Source organism: Aphelocoma coerulescens, unplaced genomic scaffold (assembly GCF_041296385.1).
Source record: "Aphelocoma coerulescens isolate FSJ_1873_10779 unplaced genomic scaffold, UR_Acoe_1.0 HiC_scaffold_85, whole genome shotgun sequence".
NCBI lineage: Eukaryota > Metazoa > Chordata > Aves > Passeriformes > Corvidae > Aphelocoma > Aphelocoma coerulescens.
The window spans coordinates 820001-841413 of record NW_027184069.1 but is presented as its reverse complement, the minus strand read 5'-3'; the positions used below and the strand labels follow the sequence as shown (position 1 = coordinate 841413).

At 54.5% G+C, this 21413-nt stretch overlaps 3 protein-coding genes across 5 annotated transcripts in view; all 3 read left to right on the top strand.

Annotated features, from left to right (window-relative positions):
* Nucleotides 1–570: 570 nt before the first annotated feature.
* Nucleotides 571–1360, top strand: LOC138102540 (olfactory receptor 14J1-like). The gene has a single exon (XM_069000256.1). It carries the CDS (start codon nt 629–631, stop codon nt 1358–1360), a length of 732 nt encoding a protein of 243 aa, XP_068856357.1. The 5' UTR covers nt 571–628.
* Nucleotides 1361–7861: 6501 nt separating this feature from the next.
* LOC138102536 (olfactory receptor 14J1-like) lies at nt 7862–15862 on the top strand. 3 transcript variants are annotated; one of them, XM_069000250.1, is made up of 4 exons: nt 8917–8956; nt 9553–9592; nt 10386–10464; nt 10651–15862. In XM_069000250.1, the coding sequence occupies exon 4, from the start codon at nt 14616–14618 to the stop codon at nt 15546–15548; it is 933 nt and encodes a 310-aa protein (XP_068856351.1). In that variant the 5' UTR covers nt 8917–8956; nt 9553–9592; nt 10386–10464; nt 10651–14615; the 3' UTR covers nt 15549–15862. The 3 variants fall into 3 exon arrangements, with proteins under 3 accessions (XP_068856352.1, XP_068856350.1, XP_068856351.1); XM_069000251.1 differs by lacking the exons at nt 8917–8956; nt 9553–9592 and adding an exon at nt 7862–8143; XM_069000249.1 differs by lacking the exons at nt 8917–8956; nt 9553–9592 and adding an exon at nt 8346–8479.
* A 5037-nt stretch (nt 15863–20899) lies between these two features.
* The window catches only part of LOC138102539 (high mobility group nucleosome-binding domain-containing protein 5-like), a 6900-nt gene continuing 6386 nt past the window's right edge, over nt 20900–21413 (top strand). The window contains exon 1 of the mRNA XM_069000255.1: nt 20900–21118. Coding sequence (XP_068856356.1) covers nt 20900–21118 — 219 coding nt within the window. The remainder of the gene's footprint in view (nt 21119–21413) is intronic.

Sequence of the window (21413 nt, the reverse complement as noted above, 5' to 3'; positions counted from 1 at the left end):
GAGAAGGGTTTAGAGCAATGGTTTTGAAATTGGGGCCTTCAAAAAGTCACTTTATTTTTCAAGCCCATTTTAAGTACAATCACCAGGAAATAGAGGGAGGTGAAATGAGCAAAGGGCACCTGTGTGGGGACCAGCAGGTCCGACTGCACTGGGGCACAGGGAGCCCTGTTTTCCCTCAGGGCCCCCAGTGTTCCGGCTGAGAGCAACGCTGAGGATGAGGCAGCAGCACAAACCTGAGCTCAGAAATCAAAAAGCTTAGCCAAGTTCCCTCACAGGAGGAGAAGTGGTTTTGCGGGAATTCGTAAGAAAATAGAATAGAATCGATTCAGGGGAATCTGTCCCAGCTTGTCAATGCCTTCTTCCAAGAGTTCACAATGCCCAGAGGGAAGAAATGTCCAACAGCAGCTCCATCAGGCACTTCCTCCTGCTGCCATTGGCAGACACGCGGCAGCTGCAGCTCCTGCACTTCTGCCTCTTCCTGGGCATCTCCCTGGCTGCCCTCCTGGGCAACGGCCTCATCATCAGCGCCGGAGCCTGCGGCCAGCACCTGCACAGCCCCATGTTCTTCTTCCTGCTCAGCCTGGCCCTCAGCGACCTGGGCTCCATCTGCACCACTGTCCCCAAGGCCATGCACAATTCCCTCTGGGGCACCAGGCACATCTCCTACTCAGCATGTGCTGCTCAGGTGTTTTTCTTTCTGTTCTTCATCTCAGCAGAGTATTCCCTCCTCCTCATCATGTGCTACGACTGCTACGTGTCCATCTGCAGAGCCCTGCACTACGGGGCCCTCCTGGGCAGCAGAGCTTGTGCCCACATGGCAGCAGCTGCCTGGGCCAGTGCCTTTCTCTACGCTCTCATGCACACGGCCAATACATTTTCCCTGCCCCTGTGCCAGGGCAATGCCCTGGGCCAGTTCTTCTGGGAAATCCCACACATCCTCAAGCTCTCCTGCTCCAAATCCTACCTCAGGGAACTTGGGCTCATCGCTGTCAGTGCCTGTTTGGTATTTGGCTGTTTTGTGTTCATTGTTTTCTCCTATGTGCAGATCTTCAGGGCCGTGCTGAGGATCCCCTCTGAGCAGGGCCGGCACAAAGCCTTTTCCACGTGCCTCCCTCACCTGGCCGTGCTCTCTCTGTTCCTCAGAACTGCCATGTTTGCCCACCTGAAGCCCCCCTCCATCTCCTCCCCATCCCTGGATGTGGCCCTGTCAGTTCTGTACTCGGTGGTGCCTCCAGCCCTGAACCCCCTCATCTACAGCCTGAGGAACCAGGAGCTCAGGGATGCCCTGAGGAAAGTGATGACTGGATACTTTTCACAAGTTAAAATCTTTCTATTTCCTTCTGCTGTGCGAGGAAAATGATGACTAGGATGCTTCTCAGAAGCAATAAACTCTCTTTTCTGCTCCAGAACCTTCAGAATGTAACTCTTTACAATCTCGGCCTTTTTTTTCCTCTTTGTCCATATTTTCATTGGTGCTTTCTCTTATTCTTTTTCTGGTGTTATTCTGCTTTATATAAAGTACTGTAGTACTACTCCTAGCATTTCTACATGAACATCTACCTTTCTTTTGAAACACAAAGACTTTCAGGAGGCTTCTTCTCTGTGCATTTGAATAAGAGCAAGGGGCTGCCCTGACCTTTGTGTCCAAGGTTTGTTCCTCAGCCCTTCTCTGGCTCTGCAGGGCCTGTGGACTCTGGCCTGTGGGCAGAGCTGGAGGGAAGAGACTCTCAGCACAGCAGCACGGCCAGGGACAATGGCCCTGCCTCTTCCCACCTCTGCTCTTCCCAGCTCCACACTCCCTTTCCCAGCCCTTCTGAGGGTGCAAGGCTGGAGTGCTCGGGCAGCTCGGTCACTGTCCTGCTGCGTGTCCGTGCTGTGACCACAGGCAGGGACAGGCCACGGGCACTGCTGGGACACAGCCGGGCTCCAGCACAGCAGCTTGATCAGCAAAGGGCATCTCCTGAGGGCAGGGCAGGAAGGCTTCGCTCTCCTCCAGAGCTGCTGTCAGGAATGTGCCCCAGGAATGCCCTGGCAAAGCAAACCCCAGTGCCCAGGGGCAGGGGGGAGTGTGCAGGGGGGGCACGCAGCAGTGTCCTGGCACAGCCAGAGCTCCTGGGATGGACCTGAGGGAGCAGCAGAGCAGGGCCTGGGCTGGGCCTTTGTTCCGGGGACAGCCTGGGAAGGTGCCCAGGGCAAGTGTCCCACACCAGCCCCTGCCACCACCAATCCCAGCACTGGCCTCTGCCCTCACCTGCAGGAGGTTGTTTGTCCCTGCACGGAGGGACACCAAGTGCCCAGGCCAGCAGTCCGTGTTTGCTCTGTCCTGAGGAGCCTTCATCAGTGCATCGAGTGGGTGTGGGGAGATGAACCCGAGTGAGCACAAACACCATCAGCAGCACTCGGGGCTGGCACAATTCCAGGGGCACAAACAGTGCCCTGAGGCCACTTCACTCCCAGAGTAATGTCCTCTGGGAAACCACCTGAATTCTTTGCTGGGCTGTGCTGAGAACTGCATGGAGAGAAACGTCCAGGGCAGGGAGGCTCCAGGGAAAGTGCTCAGGACAGCCAAGGGCTGCACAGAGAGACACCGGAGTGGTGGGTCTGTGGGGAGAAATCACAGCTGCCTCCCTTCGGAATCGCCCCCAGGACCTGGACAGGCCTGTGCTGTGTTCTGGGAACTGACCTGGAACTGAGGGATGTGGAAAAGGCCTTTGGTGTCAGGGATGTTGGGAAGGCTGGGCAGGCACTGGCATTTGTCCCTCAGGGATTCCATGAGGGTCCTGCCAAGATGAGCTCTGCTCCTCCTTGAAGCCCTTCACGGGCACAGAGGGCTGAGAGACCTTTCCAGGACAGGCTCAGGCCAAGGAGCCCTTGAGTCTCTCAGCCCCACGTCAGTGCCTGCTGAAATTCAATCTCCCTCCCCATCCCGCAGCAGCCCCGCATTTCCCTCCTCCAGCCTTGGTCTCCAGCACAGCCACGGGGGCTCTTGGGGCTCTTGGCTTTTCCTGCAGCCACCGAGGCCGGCTGAGCTCTGCCTTCCCCACACTCAGCCCTGCCCAGCGCAGGCAATGCACAGAAATTCCCTGTCTGTCCCTGGCCTTGCTGCCAGCCCCGGCAGCGGCTCCGCGGCCCCTCTGTGCCCCGCTGCCCCAGCCATGGTGCCACAGCCCCTGTGCAGGCCCAGCCCAGGACAGGAGCGCTGCGGGTGGGAACGGCCCCTGGGCCGTGCTGCCCACAGCAGCCTTGGGGCTCTGCGCTGCTGAGCTTTTGACGGGGTACCCTTCCTTCCCGGAGCAGGGTGAGAGAGCAGAGGAGGCTGCTGTTCTGCTGAGCTCTTTATTTCATAGTCTCACAGCTTTCTTGAAGGCAGAGTTCGAAGGGGGTTACATGATAAAGGCAAGCAGTGACAGCAAACAGCAGGAAAACACAGCTTCTTCTTCATCTTCTATATGCTCTATATGCTCTATATATTCTGTATGCTCTATTGTCTATATGCTCTATATATTCTCTGTAGTCTATACTCTATATGCTCTATACTCTATATGCTCTATACTCTATATGCTCTATACTCTAGACTCTATATTTTTTCTTGCAGAAGTGTGGATTATATTTGTTAATTGACCAATAAGATTAACACACGATTCTAGTTTTCCTTTTCTTAACCTATCCTGGTCTAATTCTAACAGTCGTAAGCCTTACACCAGTGTTACACAGGTATTACACAGATTTGCAGATGCAGTTTCTATCAGCTCTTATTGTTTATGTGAACACTCCATCTAAAAAATGTGAACAGTGTCATTCTATCCATATTTTGTCTAAAGTAAAGAATTCTGTGAAAAGGTAACACTGCTGCAGTAAGAACTGTGTTTAAGGTCTCTGCTGCAGCTTTTCAATGTTTCAGGCACTCCGCATATATTTCTACTAAAGGTTAAAATATCTATATTTCTATTTCACTTTGGTGTGACTTCATGTATCTCAGCTTGTCCAAAGGTTTTAATTCAACCCCTGTGCTTTGGCTTCCCTCTGGGCCTGAGTCCAGAGGAGCTTTCACTCCAACAAAACAGAACACTACAAGAAAAGTAAATGGAGTGGGAACTCAAGAGAGATTGAATTTTCTCTGATTCAACTCAAGGATTAATGCCATAGACTTCTGAGTGGAAGAATAATTAATTCATTCTCCTTAAGACAATAAATCAAGAGAATAAATCAGACTTTTGTATCAGGTCTGAGGGAGTAGATTGCATCCAACACAAGTTTTTCCTGTAGGATTTTTATTTTATTTTTTATTTTCTCAGGAGGTTGTATCAAGGCAGAAGAATTAAATTCAAGGTATTTGTAGCAAAGAGGTCTCTGCGGAACTGATTTTCCCAAATAAACATATCCCTTACCCCATATTCCATGACGGTAAGATTTTTTAATTTTAGACTCTAGTATATTGTACTGTATGTGTATTCAGAATACTTTGCAACAGTTAAATTTGCTTAAATTTAACTTCAGACATTTACTTAATTTTAAGAATTCACCTAATTTCAGCCATCTTTTAAAAAAGTATTTTCACACTTTTTTTTTTTTTTTTGTCTGTTACCTTTTCTGTGAGGAGGATCATCATTTGGGTTTTCTCTTGGTGCCTCACTAATGCACTCTCAGAGCCATGCTCTGTGTTATTAATGTAGTAGTGGTCCGGGGTTCATGGATGGCTACTGCAGGAAACTTGATGGCCAGTAGTGAAAACAGCAAAAATAATGATGAGAGGAGCCACAGACGTTGTGATGTCTGAGAACTGTGAACTGCCAAAATCAAAAGGTCAGTACTCCTCTGGTTCAGAATGTCCTTCAGTTGGAGCTGGAACATACTTTGGGCTAAGAGCCTGAGCACAAAAGGCTGTAGCACCTATTTTGTTGAGCAGTTCCCTATTTCCCTACTCCATACTCCACTGCATTCCAGCATGTGATTTGCTGAGCTGTAGAATGTCCCTGAGTGGTATGATTGCCTGGAATGCTTGAAAATTTGGCTTCACATTCCTCAGTTTCTTTTCAGCATTTTCTCTGTTCCCCTCATTGCCTCACACCAGCCCCTGTTTTACTTCTAGATGGAGAACAAGGTTACAAAATACAACTTCTCTTCCTGTGTACTTTGAGGGGTTCTCACCTGTAATAATAAATGAAATAGTTTTCATTCCTTTTGATTCCTCCTGGTATGATGCAAAGAAAGGAAAGGTAGCTGGAACTATGGCTTTTTGGGGTGGCTGTTATACCAGAGCCCTGGATCTGTATTAGGGATATTCGTGTTGTCCAGACTGTCTCAGCAGAAAGAGGGAGGAGTGGAATGTTAATGTCAGGAGCTCATCCCTGTCCGTGATTTATTAAAAGAAGCCTAGCTTCATGTCTTTGGCCCTGAATTAAATACCTGCAGTTTGGCTGCATGAGTGTGTATCAATGTATCCCACTTCTGTGCAATGTCTGAAGGCCAGGGAACTGCCTTTGTTACCTCTCCTACTGGCACTGCTACAGGAGAAGGAAAGAAATCCAACTAATTTTTAATCAGCTAACGTGTCCCTTTTGGATACAGAATTCACTGAGAGCCATAAATACAGTGCATGGCTTCAATAAAGCATAAATGTGAATTTTAAACCACACCTGGAGCTGATGTTGCTTGGACTGAATGTGTGCACAGCCCAGTGTTTCTCCTCATCATCCCTATCATGAATTTCTGCCATTTTTCCTCTTCATTCCTGTCTGAACAAAAGCAGACTTTGTGCCACTGAGTTGAGAACATCCTTCTCAGGCTTCAGGAAACTGCCCCATCTCTTTGTTCACCATCTCGAGTGCTTTTCTCACTCCGAGAGGATGGTAACACCACAGGGACTCGTGTACTGACTGTGAGCAGCAAGCTTTGGCCCTGGTGAAACTGAAGGACCATAAGGCAAGGCAGGAATTTGTTAAGAAGTTCTCACTAATCCCTGGATTTGAGGGAATGATGGAATAAACAGCAAACCTTTTGCTTCAGGCACTGGAGCAGATGATTTTTCTAACAAATAATATTGTTTTGAGTGTTACTGAGCTCATTCACGTTGTGAGGGACTTTTTCTTTAAAGAACCATTGATTTCTTTGTACCTGAATAGCACAGCTTTTGAACAGCTGGGTGCTTTTGTGTTCCTTCTCCCGTTTATGATGTCAGTGTGCCTTTTACTGCATATCCAAGGACAGCTTTTAATTTTTCTCATTTTTAGCTTCACTTCCTAGTTTTTACAGTTAAGTGCATTTTTTATGTTGTAGGTCACCTGTCACATTTCCCTCGGGCAGTATCTGTACACTGCAAGTAATTCAGCCTCTCTCTTTCTGTTTCATCTCATGCTAATGGCTGGGAGATGTTATCTGGGCTAGCCAGGCTAAGGAGCCTCCTGTTCTTGCCTGATTTTCTTTAGCTGAGAATCCTCTGGCTATCTCACTGCTCCTTGGAGTATCATGTTGCTCTGGGTTCTGCAGATAGTTATCTGAGGTGTGAACTGGCCAGATGAATTGCTGCCCTTTGTAAATGGCTCTGTTTAAATTTCTGTGCTATCTTGGACACCGCTTAAGGTGTTGGGTCCTTCTTGCTTCAGGTGCTGTAAATGGGAAGATGAGAAATTCCTTCCCATCACTGATGAAAGTCCTGGCCAATCTCCGTATCAGGGGAGATCTGTAATGTGATGAATTTCCTTTGCTGCAGTATCTGTGCCACGCTTTTCTCCCTTGTGTTTGATTGTTTATAACATACACAGATATATGTTTTACTTAGGGAAAATTTGGGAGCATGGGGTGTTCATACCTACTTGATAACATATTTTCAGTAGATATAACACATGAATGGAAAAAGGGAAGTGCAGCACAATGAGTGTGTTTTGGGTATCTCCTGCAGATGTTGAATCTGTCCACAAGAAGAGATTTTAAAGAAAGTTTTATTAATGAACATTGCATCATTACTTTTTTTATGCTTGCAGCTGCTAAGAGGGAAGGAAAGTCCCACGTCTCTCTTACACTTGTTGAAACACAGCATGATTTGTTGGTGTGTATAAATTTAAGCTAGCTATTTCTCATTTGACTTCATTTTGCTTTGGGCCAAGGTCCTCTGGAGTAACTGAAACAAAAGTAAAATGTCTGTTCTGATGTAATGATTGAATAAAATGCAAAAGGATAGCAAGTCAAATTAGATCCCCTTGCTGCTCATTGCCAGGAAGAGCTGGTTCACTAAACCAAAGCAGGATGGAAGTGATGAGCAATGTGCTTGCTTAAAGGATTCCTCTCTTGAGAGGGTGATGGTGTCACCTGGATCCTTGCAATCATCATCTGCTGCTTGCTGACAGCCTCTGAGGAACAAGCCTCAGTGTCATCTGACCTGTCTGTGACCCATCGGCCTCGGGAAACAGCTGCTTTCTCTCATGCTGCGCTGGTTTGGAAAGGAAGGAAGAGGCAGGAAATTTGTTGACTTTCACCTGTGTGAGTGCCTTGGTGGGAACAAGATTGTGTCTTTTTAGGTAAGAAAGCATGTCTCCCTCTCTTAAAAAGCCTGGTGCTTGTTATCTTTGCTAAGCAATTGCAAAGAACCAATGAAATAGAGAGAGTGTTGTGGTGGATATTAACTTTTAATGATCTTACAGAACAGAGCCTCTCATAATTGGAATTCCTTAGCTCTACATAGGTATTGAAAATAAGAATGTAGTGAAGTTGCTATATACGCTAGCAGATGATTTCCAAACACTTCAACCCAAAGGATTTAAAATTTATTATGCTAAGAAATTGCTTGGGACGTGCAACTCTTAGACAGTAACATTCCATGCTAAATAGACATCATCTGGTTATGTTGAAATGTAAAGACTCAACTGGGGTCTTGCTGAAAGCAGTGGTAGAAGTACTGTTGGCTTCACTAAATGCAGACCTGGGCCAGTGGGAACGATCCTGGTGCTGGGAGACAACAAGGTCTGCATGGAGGCGGGGGTGGGGGAAATCACGGTCAGGGGTTGGCCGCAGTATTTTAAGAACTATAAAGGACTTGGAATGGCCTGGGAAATTCTGTTCCGGGTAGAGATGATGATGGGATGGGTCAGCATTTAGGAAATGCTGATTAAATGAAGGGCACGTAGGGAGCTGAAGACATTGTGTTAAGGTGAGGAACAAGACCGGGACACCGCGCTGGGGCCCCGCGCACTTTTCAAGCCCGGCCGCCCCCACGGGCCGGGCCCCGCGGCTCCCGCTGCCGCCCCCCAGCACGGGGCTGTGTCCCAGACCCCACGCTCCAGCCCGAGGTTTGGGGGCGGCAGCGGACCTGCTGGACGGAGGACGGCTGGAGGAGCAGGAGCGGGAGGAAGAGGAGGGATAAAGGGGGAGGAGCGAGAGGAAGAGGTGGTACAGAAGGGGCAGGAAGAGGAGCTTCCACGTGCATCCATCGCTCTCTGTGTCCGCAGCTCTCGGCTCCGGGAGCATCGTTCCCCTCATCCCGCAGGTGACCGGGGAGGGGCAGCTCGCCTGCGGGGTATCCGCCAGCTCCGAGGGAGTTTTGGGGCACCCCTAATCCTGAGGGGGTGGTGCTGGCAGCGGGGGACACGTGGCTCCGGCACCTCTGGCCCCAGCTGAGCCCCCCCGCCCCCAGCGCCCCCCGGAGCGGAATTTGGGGAGGGGGAGGTGGGGGCGGCCAGGCCGGGCCCCCCCGCGCTGTCCCGGCGGGGGCCGAGTGCGGGCGGGAGCCCCGCGGGGCCCGGCCCTGCCCGGGCACGGCTGATGCCGCCCGCCCGCGCTCCGCACTGGTCCGGACTGGTGCTCCCAGTGCCGTGCGGGGCGGGGCCGCTCTGGGGACCCCCCAGGGCACAGCGCAGCTGCTTTGGGGCTGTCGGCAGCGCCCGGCGCTGGGCATGGGGCGTGTGGGGGCAGCTGGGGCCGCACTGGTGGCACTGGTGGTGCTGGGAGCCCCCCCGGCCGCGGGGTGAGCGGTGAGAAGGGGGGCGGAGCTGGGACCCCAAATTGAGCGAAATGGGGAATGGAACCCCCAAAGTGAGCAGGAGGGGCCTGGAACCCCCAAAACCAAGGCCGGGGGAGGGGAGATGGGGATTGGGGATGGGGAAGATGCAGAAGGGGGGGGGGGGAAGAGGGGGCTGGGACCCCCAAACAAAGCGGGAGAGGGATGGGACACCCAAATTGAGCTGGAATGGGGCTGTGGATTGGGGGAACGCTGAGAAAGGGGAGGAGAGGGGAGGGAAAGGTGGGGTTGGGACAGCAGAAGAGCGGTTCCATGGGGGTGCAGCCCTGTCCCCCAGCACCTGAGCCCTGGAGCGATTCACTGGGGCTCTGGGGAAGGGAGGGATCCACACTGGGGGGTCCCCAACCCCCCTGTCCATCCCTGGAGCTGATCAGGGAGCTTCCCCCACACAGCAGGCCGTGCTGTGGCAGCCGTGGGGCAGAGTGGGTGGGAAAGGGGGGGCAGGGTGGGAGTGGAGGAGGAGTGGGAGGAAGAGGAGGGAGAGAGGAGGAGGAGGAGCTGGAGAACCACGAGGTTCCACCGCCCACCCACTGTGTCCACAGCACCCCCAGCCCCGGTAGCATCTTTCCCCCCATGCTGCAGGTGAGCGGGGAGGGGGAGCTCACCCCAAACCTATCGGGGGGTCACAAGGAGGGGTTTTTTTGGAGGGGTGTTTGGAGCTTGCAGATTCTGGAATCGAGCCCAAGCTGTCCTTGCATGTCCCTGGGAGGGATTTTTTGGGCCAGAGGGGATATGTGGATCTTACAGGACTCCAAAGCTGAGCTATAATTGCCCCTTGGGGGTCTTGGGGGGTCCATGTGAGGATTGCCCGGTACTGGCAGGGTTGGACATTGGCTTTGGGGATCCCCAGGAGAGCGGGGGGCTGGAACACGGGACCCCTGGAGTGGGGAGAGCAGAGAGGGACGATACCAGAGCTGGGGGACCCCCAAGAGCCTGGAGGGGTGGGGGGGCCTGGAGATGAGGTGGGGTTGGGATCTCTCAGCCCTAAAAGGGGCGGTGAGGAGAGGGGGGAGCCCCAAGTGCCTGGAGTGGAGGGAGGCTGAAGAGGGGGACCCTGGGACCTCTGGGAGCCAAAGCAGAATCAGGAAAAAAGGGACCTGTGGGACCCCCAAAACCCCCCAGCATCCCTAAGCAGGACTCCGGAGAGGGGGATCCCCAGGACCCATGGGACCCCCAGCAGCCCTGACAAGAGGGACCCCCAGAACCCCAAAGTGCAGAGACTAGAAAGGGGCAACTCCTGGAGGCTTTTTTTGGAGTCACCCTTGATTTTTTGTTGGTTTTATGGACACCAGGTACCCGGTGACTTCTAAAGATGGACTTGGGCAGGAGGAAGCCCCAACCCAACACACTCATCCCTTGTTTCTCCCCAAACCAGGATTTCCCATTCCCAGCCCTTGGCCGGATGGAGGAGGAGGCTGTGAGGAAGAGGAAGATGCCCCAGGACCCCCAGGCTGGTGAGGGGGAAGTCAGTGCCCCTTTCCCCCTCTGTCCTGCTCCATCTCCCAGCCCAGCATCGCCCCCGGCTGCAGGACAACCCCGCTGCCGACGCTGTCCTGCCGGGGACGGACTGGGGGGATCTCCTTCCCCTTCCCTGTGGCACGGAGGCAAATCCCATCCTCTCCTTGTCCTTCCTCCCCCAGACAAGGAGCTGAGCACGGAGCCCAGGGAGGACAAATCCCCGCGGCAGAACCTGGTGGAAGAGACCGTTTTGAGCGGCTCCACAGCGCAGGAATCCAATGGGGAGGAAAAGCCCCAGAGATTCCGCAGGAGGAGGGGCTGCAAACGCAGCCCAGGGTGCTCTGAGGAGGAAAGACCCACCCTGTGCCGGGAAGGCGGCCGGAGATCCAGCCAGAGGTCAGAGCTGGTGGTTCATGAGCAGCTTCACGATGGGGAGAAGCCCCACAAGTGTGGGGAATGTGGGAAGAGCTTCAGGTGGAGCTCCAACCTGATTGTCCATCAAAGGAGTCACACTGGGGAGAGGCCCTATGAGTGTGGGGAATGTGAGAAGAGCTTCAGCCAGAGATGCACCCTGATCTGCCACCAGAGGTTACACACTGGAGAGAGGCCCTATGAGTGTGGGGAATGTGGGAAGAGCTGTGTCACAATCTCCAACCTACGTATCCACCAGAGGATCCACACCAGGGAGAGGCCCTACGAGTGTCCCTTAGTGTGGGAAGAGGTTTCAGACCAGCTCCCATCTCCTCCTGCACAAGCGGATTCACATGGATGAGAGGCACTTCCGCTGCTCCGAGTGCCGGAGGGGCTTCAAGCAAAACTCCCACCTCGTCACCCACCGGCGCATCCACACTGGGGAGAGGCCCTACGAGTGTCCCCAGTGTGGGAAGAGCTTCTCCAGGAGCTCTCACTTGACCAGACACCAACGGAGGCACCGCTAAGGGAAGCCCTGCGAGTGCCCCGAGTGCGGGAAGAGCTTTGTCCTCTGCTCCAACTCCATCTCCCATCAGAGGACCCACGTTTGGCAGAGCCCTGGTGACCCACATTCCCTGTGATCCAGGTTGGGAAGACCCCTGGCTGGTGCTCTCCACGTTCTCCTGGATCCCTGTAGGCACCTGGGTGAATGCAGGGGCAGGAACATCCATCGGGACTCAGATCAACATTGGAGACTCATTGGGAAGAGCTGATTTTTTACCTTTACACCCTAAAATTTTCATCTGCTCTGTCCAATTGTTTCTTCATGTGACTGCGGAGAGAAACAATGGACTCTACACGATTCGGTGTGAATCAGGCAGAAGCCATTTTATTGATGACCTACTGTCCCTCATATACAGTTCTTGCTTTCCCTACACGCGATGGTGCATTATTATTACTGGTTAAGGGCTATTTTCACACGCTGCTTTATGCTTTGTGATTGGCTCTTGTCTGTGTGTCACACTGTCTGTTGTGTATGTCACAACTGTCCTTCAGTTTGCATTTTCTTATCCTTTTCTTCCTTTGCTTGTTCCTCATTCACATCCTCCCCAGTGCTGCTTGTTCCTTTCTCACAACGTCGCCATGGACTCTTCCCCTGTGTAGGTGCTCAAGTCCTTCTGTCTTACGTGCTCTGGTTCTTCTGTTTTATGGCTGGTTCATGATATGTCCATTTTCTAGTAAAAACATGGTTTCCACAGTCTGGAGGCATCAATGGGTCCCACTGAGCTCCATGCCCACCACAGGCTCCTCAGGGACTCCTTGGAGGAGAGAATTGGAGGCCGGGATTGCACAAAGCTCTCAGAGACTCCCAGGCAAAAGCCAAAGTCCTTTGAAAACCCTGCAGTCCCTGGGAGCATTCAGGAGCCCCCCAGGGCCATTCCTGACCAAGGCTCCCCAGGGACTCCTTCCAGCAGATCCCTGAGGCCACTGGGATGTGGGGGAATGCTGAGGGCAGGACAAGGGGCTGACAGTGCCCAGCCTTGCTGGGGCTGTGCCCAGGAGGCCCCAGGGCCTCAGGACAAGGTGTCTCCTCCCAGCCCTTGGTGGCACAGATGCTGCTGTGCCCCAGGGCACCAAGACTTGCCTTCTCTTTGTCCCCCCTGCCATCCCTGCCTCCAGTTCTCTGCTCTGACTGCAGCCTGGGGACACTTTCTCAGTCGTGTCCCTCACTGGGACCCATGAAAACTTCCAGAAACTTTGAAGTTCAATTCTGACTTGAATCCTTGAGAGGTTTCTGCCAGTCCCTGCCAGGAACTGATGTTCAGGGCCTCAGCACCAAGCCCCGAGAGGGTCATTCCAGTCCTTGTGCTGTGTCTGTGCTGCTGAGCTGGGCCGGGCTCCTGGCACAGAGGCAGCTCCAGGCAAGCGGCAGCGCTGCAGAGAGACAGCTCTGGCCAGGAGCAGCTCCTGGGCACAGCCCAGCGGGGCTGGGGCACTGCCTGCAGCCAGCCTGGGCACAGCACAGAGGCACACAGGGCTTCAACTCAGCCGGGGCTGGGAAGGGGCTGAGAAGTGACTGCGGGAGAATCACTCCCAGCCCCTGGCACAGGAAGCCTCTGGCTGCAGGACACGGCAGCTGCAGCTCCTGGAGGGATCTCCTAAAGCTGCAACATCCCCCTGCCTACGGATTCTGTGAGTACAACTCAGAGCATCTCGAGTGCAGGGGAGGTGAAATGCTCATGAGGCTCTGATGGGCTGAGGGTTTCTGATCACTCCCAGAATATTTCCAATACAAGGATTTTGATAGAAATGAGGAAATTTCCTGAGACTTTGTTTTCAGTTTCCTGCCACTGGAGAATGGTGGGGAGGGAGGATAAATATTAAAGGTGTTATGAATTTTTTCAGGTCCCTGGGACATCCGAACTGTTACTTTCAGTGATCAGCAGGTGCACAGGAGATCCCTCGTGTGCTTTCAGCCACTCCTGTGCCCATGGACAGCACCAGCATCACCTTTGCTGGACCCATCAGGCTCAGTCTGAGCTGTCCTTTCTCCAAGCTGCAAGCAGAACCTGTCCCCAGCCAGTGCCCTGCACACAGGCAGGTTTCTGTAGGGCCAAGGAGAGTGCACAGAGATTTGGGGTCTGTGAGTGCTGGCAGGGAGAGATCAGGCACAGGGAAACAGCTCCAGGAGGAAAATCCCCAGGAAGCAGAGATGAGATCAGGGGAGGAGAGAAAACAAATGCAGAAATGTGTCAGGCAGAGTTTAGAGATCCCCACAGGATCCCCTCCAGTGCAGCCCCTCCCTCTGAAGAAGCCCCCTCCCTCCTGTGCCCCCCAGCCAAGCCTCTGCCCTCAGGGCCGGGGGTCCAAGGCGTGAAGCCCCTCCTGTGCAGGCAGAGCTGCAGCAGAGCTGTGGGGCAGCTCTGCGGTCCCGGGCCCAGTTCCCTCTGCAGAGCACAGGGCTGGGAGCATCTGCCTGGCACTGGGGGGCTCTGGGAGGGGGCACAGCTGGCTCAGGGTGACGCTGGCCCAGTGCCCGACTGTGGGCAGGGCTGTCAGTGCAGCCAGGGCAGCAGCTCAATCTCCCTTCATCCAGTGCCAGCTCTGGGACTACTTGGCTCTCTCCCCGAGGTTTCCTTCCAAGCTGGGAGTTTCCTCCAGGATGCAAATCTGTCCTGGAGCATCTTTGTGTTATCTGAAAGCCCAGAGAGAGGAGAAAAGCAGAGATGCTACAAGTGTGAAAATGCTGTTGGGTTGGTGAAATGAGCCAGGTGTGTCCTCGGCTACAAATGTGGTGCTGAGACCTTGAGAGAGGGACAGACATTTGGGGGTCTGTGGTGGATCCATCTGCTCCCAGCAGCACCTGGTGATCTTTAAGGGAAACATGGGAGGGTGAACCTTCTGCATTTGAGAAAAGTGAAACAGAGAAACTCTGAGCAGGTCAGAATGACAAAGCACCTCCCCTGAGTCTCCACTCATCATCTTGCCTTGCAAAAGTTGCTCTGTTCTCCCTGAGTGAAGCAGAAAGGTTGAGGATTTCTGATACCCAAGAATACCAGGAGAGATATGGGGGGAGCTTAAAACAAAAACCCCAGAACTCTTAAACACCAAAGGGTGTCTGTGTGTGTTCCAGGGAGGGTGTACAGGAAATGGCTTTGATTGTGGTTACAGACATCTCCTCTAACTCTTCACTGTCTTTTTCTCCGTGGCAGAACCCAATGCCCGGACACAGCCAATGTCCAACAGCAGCTCCATCAGGCACTTCCTCCTGCTGGCATTGGCAGACACGTGGCAGCTGCAGCTCCTGCACTTCTGCCTCTTCCTGGGCATCTCCCTGGCTGCCCTCCTGGGCAACGGCCTCATCATCAGCGCCGGAGCCTGCGGCCAGCACCTGCACAGCCCCATGTTCTTCTTCCTGCTCAGCCTGGCCCTCAGCGACCTGGGCTCCATCTGCACCACTGTCCCCAAGGCCATGCACAATTCCCTCTGGGGCACCAGGCACATCTCCTACTCAGCATGTGCTGCTCAGGTGTTTTTCTTTCTGTTCTTCATCTCAGCAGAGTATTCCCTCCTCCTCATCATGTGCTACGACCGCTACGTGTCCATCTGCAGAGCCCTGCACTACGGGGCCCTCCTGGGCAGCAGAGCTTGTGCCCACATGGCAGCAGCTGCCTGGGCCAGTGCCTTTCTCTACACTCTCATGCACACGGCCAATACATTTTCCCTGCCCCTGTGCCAGGGCAATGCCCTGGGCCAGTTCTTCTGGGAAATCCCACACATCCTCAAGCTCTCCTGCTCCAAATCCTACCTCAGGGAACTTGGGCTCATCGCTGTCAGTGCCTGTTTGGTATTTGGCTGTTTTGTGTTCATTGTTTTCTCCTATGTGCAGATCTTCAGGGCCGTGCTGAGGATCCCCTCTGAGCAGGGCCGGCACAAAGCCTTTTCCACGTGCCTCCCTCACCTGGCCGTGCTCTCTCTGTTCCTCAGCATTGCCATGTTTGCCCACCTGAAGCCCCCCTCCATCTCCTCCCCATCCCTGGATGTTGCAGTGTCAGTTCTGTACTCGGTGGTGCCTCCAGCCCTGAACCCCCTCATCTACAGCCTGAGGAACCAGGAGCTCAGGGATGCCCTGAGGAAAATGATGGCTGGATTTTTTCAGCAGCAATGAAGTGCCGGTTTTGTTCTCCACAGCTGCAGTGTAACTCAGTGCAGGCCCAGCCTGTCTGCTCAAGTTTTTCAGAGTGGTTGTGTGTGTGCAGGGTTTCCTTTTTCATTTTGTGATAATGTTGTGCACAATGGAACTTTATTTATCCCATCACCATCCCATTACTGGGATCATTCATCCTATTTAGAATTCACTGCTTACACCTCGAATTTTACCCAGAGACAATGGAAATGAGGAATCACCTCCTCTGTGCACTTTAGCAAAATAAAGGATCCTGCAGCAACTTGTTGGTCAGAAATGCTTCCTTTGAAACCTCATCTGAATCTGGCAGGGCAGTGCCTGTGTGCAGAGGGGGAGAGAAGCTGAGTCCCAGCACAGCAGCAGGGCCAGGCAGCAGCAGCACTCGGTGCTTTCAGAGCTGCTCTGTTTATCCTTCCACGCTGTCCTTCTGTCCTTGGGGGAGTCCTCAGCTCTGGCTGCTGCGCTGCTGTCCTGCTCTGTGGCTGTCCTGTGAGCACAGGAGGGGTTGACAGATTTGTGTTATTTAAAAGTAGACAGCAGTGGCTGGAAGTGCTGGGCTGATCAGTGAAGTTTTTCAGAATTTTATGGCCCTGGCATGTGAGTCACAGGTGGATCACAGCAAGTCCTGGAGCTGCCAACCTGAACATGAATAACAGAATGGACAAAGCTGCAGCTTAAACGTGACTTAAAAATAAATCCCCAGAGTGGCCAGCCCAGAGATCGTGGTCTGTGAACTGGAACAACCACATTACAACAGGGACTGCAGACCCACCAAAACCCCACCCAAACCCAGCTCAGAGGGGCCATGGTGGCCCCGTGGCAACCACTGGGCACCAAAGCAGTGAAGCCGTGGAGAGCGAGAGGCTCAGTGGCTGACATTTCTGTGGGACGGGGCTGTCGTGTGAGGGGTGGGGGCTTTAGATCCCAGGGGAATCATTGCCCAGGGAGTTTTTGTTCAGGTCTTTAGTGCATTGATGCTGCCTGGACTCCAGGCACCCACCAAAGCTGCTCTCTCACTCCTGTCCACAGCTGGACAGGAGAGAGAAAATATAACAAAGAGTTCATGGGTTGAGATAAGGACCAGGAGAGATCCCTCATCCAACAACGTCCCAGGCAAAACAGGCTCAACTTACAGGTATCAAGTGAATTTATTAATAACAAAATCAGAGCAGGATAATGAGAAGTGAAAGAAGAGCTTTCAAAACACCTTCCCCTCCCCTCCATCCTTCCCACCGATGGCACAGGAGACAGGGAATGGGGATTGTGGTCAGTTCATCTCCTGTGGCTTCTCCCGCTGCTCAGGGAGAGGAGTTGTTCCCCTGTGAGACCGTGGGGTCCCTTCCCACGGGAGACAGTTCTCCGTGAGCGTCTCTGACGTGGGTCCAATCTGACGAGCAGCAGTCCTCCCAAAACTGCTGCGGCGTGGGTCACTCTTCCATGGGGTCAGTTCTTCAAGGCCAGGCTGCTCCAGCCTGGGAGCAGGGCCCCTCTGCACCGGCTCTGCCCCTGGATCACAGCCTCCTGCAGGCATCCACCTGCTCCGGCGTGGGCACCTCCCCAGGGGCTGCGGGTGGATCTCTGCATCCCCCGTGGATCCCCAGGGGCTGCGGGTGGATCTCTGCATCCCCCAGGGATCCCCAGGGGCTGCGGGTGGATCTCTGCATCCCCCGTGGATCCCCAGGGGCTGCGGGTGGATCTCTGCATCCCTCAGGGATCCCCAGGGGCTGTGGGTGGATCTCTGCATCCCTCAGGGATCCCCAGGGGCTGCAGGTGGATCTCTGCATCCCCGTGGATCCCCAGGGGCTGCTGGTGGATCTCTGCATCCCCAGGGATCCCCAGGGGCTGCGGGTGGATCTCTGCATCCCCAGGGATCCCCAGGGGCTGCGGGTGGATCTCTGCATCCCCCATGGATCCCCAGGGGCTGCGGGTGGATCTCTGCATCCCCCGTGGATCCCCAGGGGCTGCAGGGGCACAGCTGCTCCACCATGGTCTCACCACGGCCTGCAGAGGAATCTCGGCTCTGGCTCCTGGAGCACCTCCTCCCCCTCCTTCTCCACTGCCCTTGGTGTCTCCCTGTTGTTTCCCTCACATGTTCTCCCCTCCTCCTCTTCTCTGACTACAAAAACACCATGTCCCACTTTGTTTTCCTTTCCTTCTGAAATCTGCTATCACAGAGGCGTTACCAGCCTCCCTCAGTGGCCCAGCCTTGGCCAGTGCCATGTCCATCTTCAGAGCCATCGGGGATCGGCTCTGCCGGACATGGTGGAAGCTTCCAGCAGCTTCTCACAGAAGCCACCTCTGTGGCCCCCCCGCTACCAAAAACCAGGCGTGCCAAACCAACACACACAGGAAGGAAAGCACGGAGCCCCAGCGCTCCAGGGCAGGTGAGAAGCAGCTCTCGCCATGCCAAGGTCAGCCGGAGCTGCCAGGTGGCCCCAGGAGCCCAAGGCAGCCAGAGCTGTTCCATGGTCCCTTGGTTCCGTGGGCCCTGCAGGGTCACAAAGGCCCCTCGGTTATTTGGGGCCCAGCAGTGCCACAGTGGCCCCTTGGCTCCATGGAACGCCACAGGGTCACAATGGTTCCCTTGGTGCCACCAGCCCTGCAGGGTCACAACCGCCCCTGGGTTCCACGAGGCCACGCGGGGTCACAGTGGTCTCCAGAGGAAGGGCAGCACCGAGCCCCAGGGTTTCAGGGGCAGATGAGACACAGCCACCAGAGGCCAAGGCCAGCCACATCTGTCTGTCCTGGCAGGTTTGTCTGGGAGCAGCCCTTGGATATTGGGAATTTGGGAGGTGGAACCCCAATTTTGGCCATGGGCACCTTGTCGAGTAACGCAGTTCTGTGCTCGCTGCACGAGCTCTGGCGTGCCCTCGCTCAGAGAGAGTCCAGCTGTGTTACTTCTGTGCGTCGCAGAAGCAACTTTGGCATCAGGAAAAGTGCTGCTGGCTGAGCTCGCTGGCTTCTGTGCAGAGGAGACACGGCAGGAGCTGATGCTATCGGCTCACGTTAGTTGGGAGATAAAGGAAGAGAGAGAGGGTTCTGGTCTGGCTTCCAACAGGTTTATTGTCAGAAGTTTAGCAACCAGAACATGGCAATGATCTTAATCCGGGATCCCGTCGAGAGGCTTTTCCCTCAGTTTTAGAGGGGGGTTGGAAACCGTGGGGAAAGGGGAAAACAACCAAAGAGTTACAAGCCAGGGGGAGGATACAATTCAACAAGAACTACTGGGAGATACAACAAAGAACCAGTGAACAACCGAGTAAGAGGGAATTCTCCCAAACAGGGAAAGGCAGTTTGGAGCCAGGTGCAGCCCTGGGGGGATGTGACTTAAGCTCCTGAGCCGCCCATTGACCACACCCTGCGAGTCTGTGTCCCGGGGAAATTCGATCCACGGGAGGGTCAGGGTTGATCGGCATCTCGCTGCCCCAGCCCAGCAGTGGGCTGGGTCATAGCAACAGCTGAGAAGGATGGGTGTTTTCCACATGAAAGAAAAGCACAAAGTCCGGGTGTTTTGGGAGAAGATGAGAGGTGGCCACCATGGGTGAGGGCAGCCAGACCTGTCTCTCATGGCAGCTTTTGTCTGGGAGCAATCCTTGGATAGACAGAATTTGGGAGGTAGAATTTCAGTTTTGGCCATGGGAGCCTGGATGAGAAGGATGGTTCTTTTCCTTAGGAAGGAAAGCACGGAGCCCCAGGAGCCCCAGGGCTCCTGAGCCAGCCCCTGCTGCCCCGGGAGGGAATTTGGGGAGGGGGCAGAGGGGGTGCGCAGCCCCCGCCGGGGGATGACCCCGGCCCAGCGCCCTTCGTTCAGCACCGAGCTGGGCGTGGGGCCGCAGGAGGAAGAGGCCGATGGGAAGCAGATCCTGCAGGGGAGACAGGGCTTGGGCTCAGGGCAAGGTTCTGCCCTGCACACCTGGCTCAGGTGTGAGCCTGCCCCAGGAAGGGAGCGGGACATTCCCATCCCCACGGATCAGGGCTGGGAGCAGCACTGGGACCAGGGACATGGAAATACTGGGAGCCACTGGGACCATACTGTGGGCTACTGGGAGCTACTGGGAGCAACTGGGAATGACGAGTGTGTGCTGGAGGCAACTGGGATATACTGGGAACGAATGGGATCATGCTAGGGGCAACTGGAACCATGCTGGGGCAACTGGGGATACTGGGAATGAGCATGCTGGGGGAAACTGGGAGCAACTGGGAGTGACTGTGTCTGTGCTGGGGGCCACTGAGGTCATATTGCAGTGACTGGGACTGTACTAGGGGCAACTGGGAGCAAGTGGAACCATGCTGGAGGTAACTAGGATCACACTGAGGGTGATTTGGATCATACTGGGAGTGACAAGGAGCATGCTGGGGGTAATTTGGACCACGTTGGGGGCAACTGGGATATACCGGGAGCAACTGGAACATCACTGAGGGTGACTGGGAGTGGCTGTGGGCAACTGGAATCATGCTGGAAGCAACTGGGAGGAAGTGGCAGTGACCAGGAGCATGCTGCGGGAAACTGGGATATGCTGAGAGAGACTGGGAGTCACTGGGATCACGCTGGGAGTGACTGGGAGCGTGGCAATGGCCTGGGCTGGCTGATGTGGGGCCTCAGGGTGCGCAGGGAGCACTGTGACACTGCGGGGCCCCTGGAACTGTTATAAACGACCCAGATCCGATATGGAAATGAGTTCTTAAAATTTACTGAGAACTCAATAAAAATGGCAAAGCAAAAGGGGCAGCGCTGGCAGCGTGGCTGGGGGCCAGAGGCTCGCCCACAAAATGCCCACCCTGCCTTTTATACCCCTCTGACAGCAAACAGCTCTCTGTTCTGAGGTCCACTGGAGACGCCTTCTGGAATCTCCCAGAGTCTTCCCATCTCTGGTTTAGGCGCTTCATATCCCAGTTGGGATCCCAAGACAGCCCCAGTCAGATACCTGAGCTGATTTTTCTCTTTTGAGGAGGAGGAGGACGAGGAAGAGGACAAAGGACGGAGAGGAGGAGGAGGAGGAGGAGAAGAACGACAAGGAGAAGGAGGGTGAAAAAGACGAGGATGAGAGTGAGGACAAGGAGAAGTAGGAGAGGAAGGAAAGGGAGGAGGCGGAAGAGGGGGATGGGGGGAGGAGGGGGAGAAGGACAAGGACGACGAGGACAGAGAGGTGGAGGAGAAGGAGGAGGAGAAGGAGGAGGAAGAAGAGAAGGACGCGATGACAACAAGGTAAGGGAGGAGGAGGGGGAGGAGGAGGAGGAGGAGGATGAGGAGAAAGAGGAGGAGGAGGACAAGGACGAGGATGAGGACAATGAGGAGGATGAAGAGTACAAGGATGAGGAGGACAAGGGTGAGGATGGGTGGGGAGGAGGGAGAGGAAGAGGAGGAGGGAGAGGAGGAGGAGGACGAGGATGACGAGGAGGACGAGGAGGAAGAAAACAAGGACAAGGAGGAAGGGGAGGACAACAAAGAGCAGGCCGACATGGAGAGCGAGGAGAAGGATGAGGACGACGACAACGAGGAGGAGGATAACGAGGACGAAAAGTATGAGACTGAGGAGGAGGAAGAGGATGAGGTTAAGAAAGAGGAGGAGGACGAGGAGGAGGAGGAGGAGGAGAAAGAGGAGGAAGAGGAGGAGGAGGAGGAGGAGGAGGAGCAGGAGGAGGAGGAGGAGGAGGAGGAGGAGGAGGAGGAGGAGAAGGACGAAGAGGAGGAGGAAAAGGAGGAGGAAGAGGAGGAGCAGAAGGAGGCAGAGGAGGCGGAGGAGGAGGAGGAGGAGGCGGAAGAGGTGGTGGAGGAGGAGAAGGAGGAGGAGGACGAGGACGACGACGACGACGAAGAAGAGGAGGAGGAGGAGGAGGAGGAGGAGG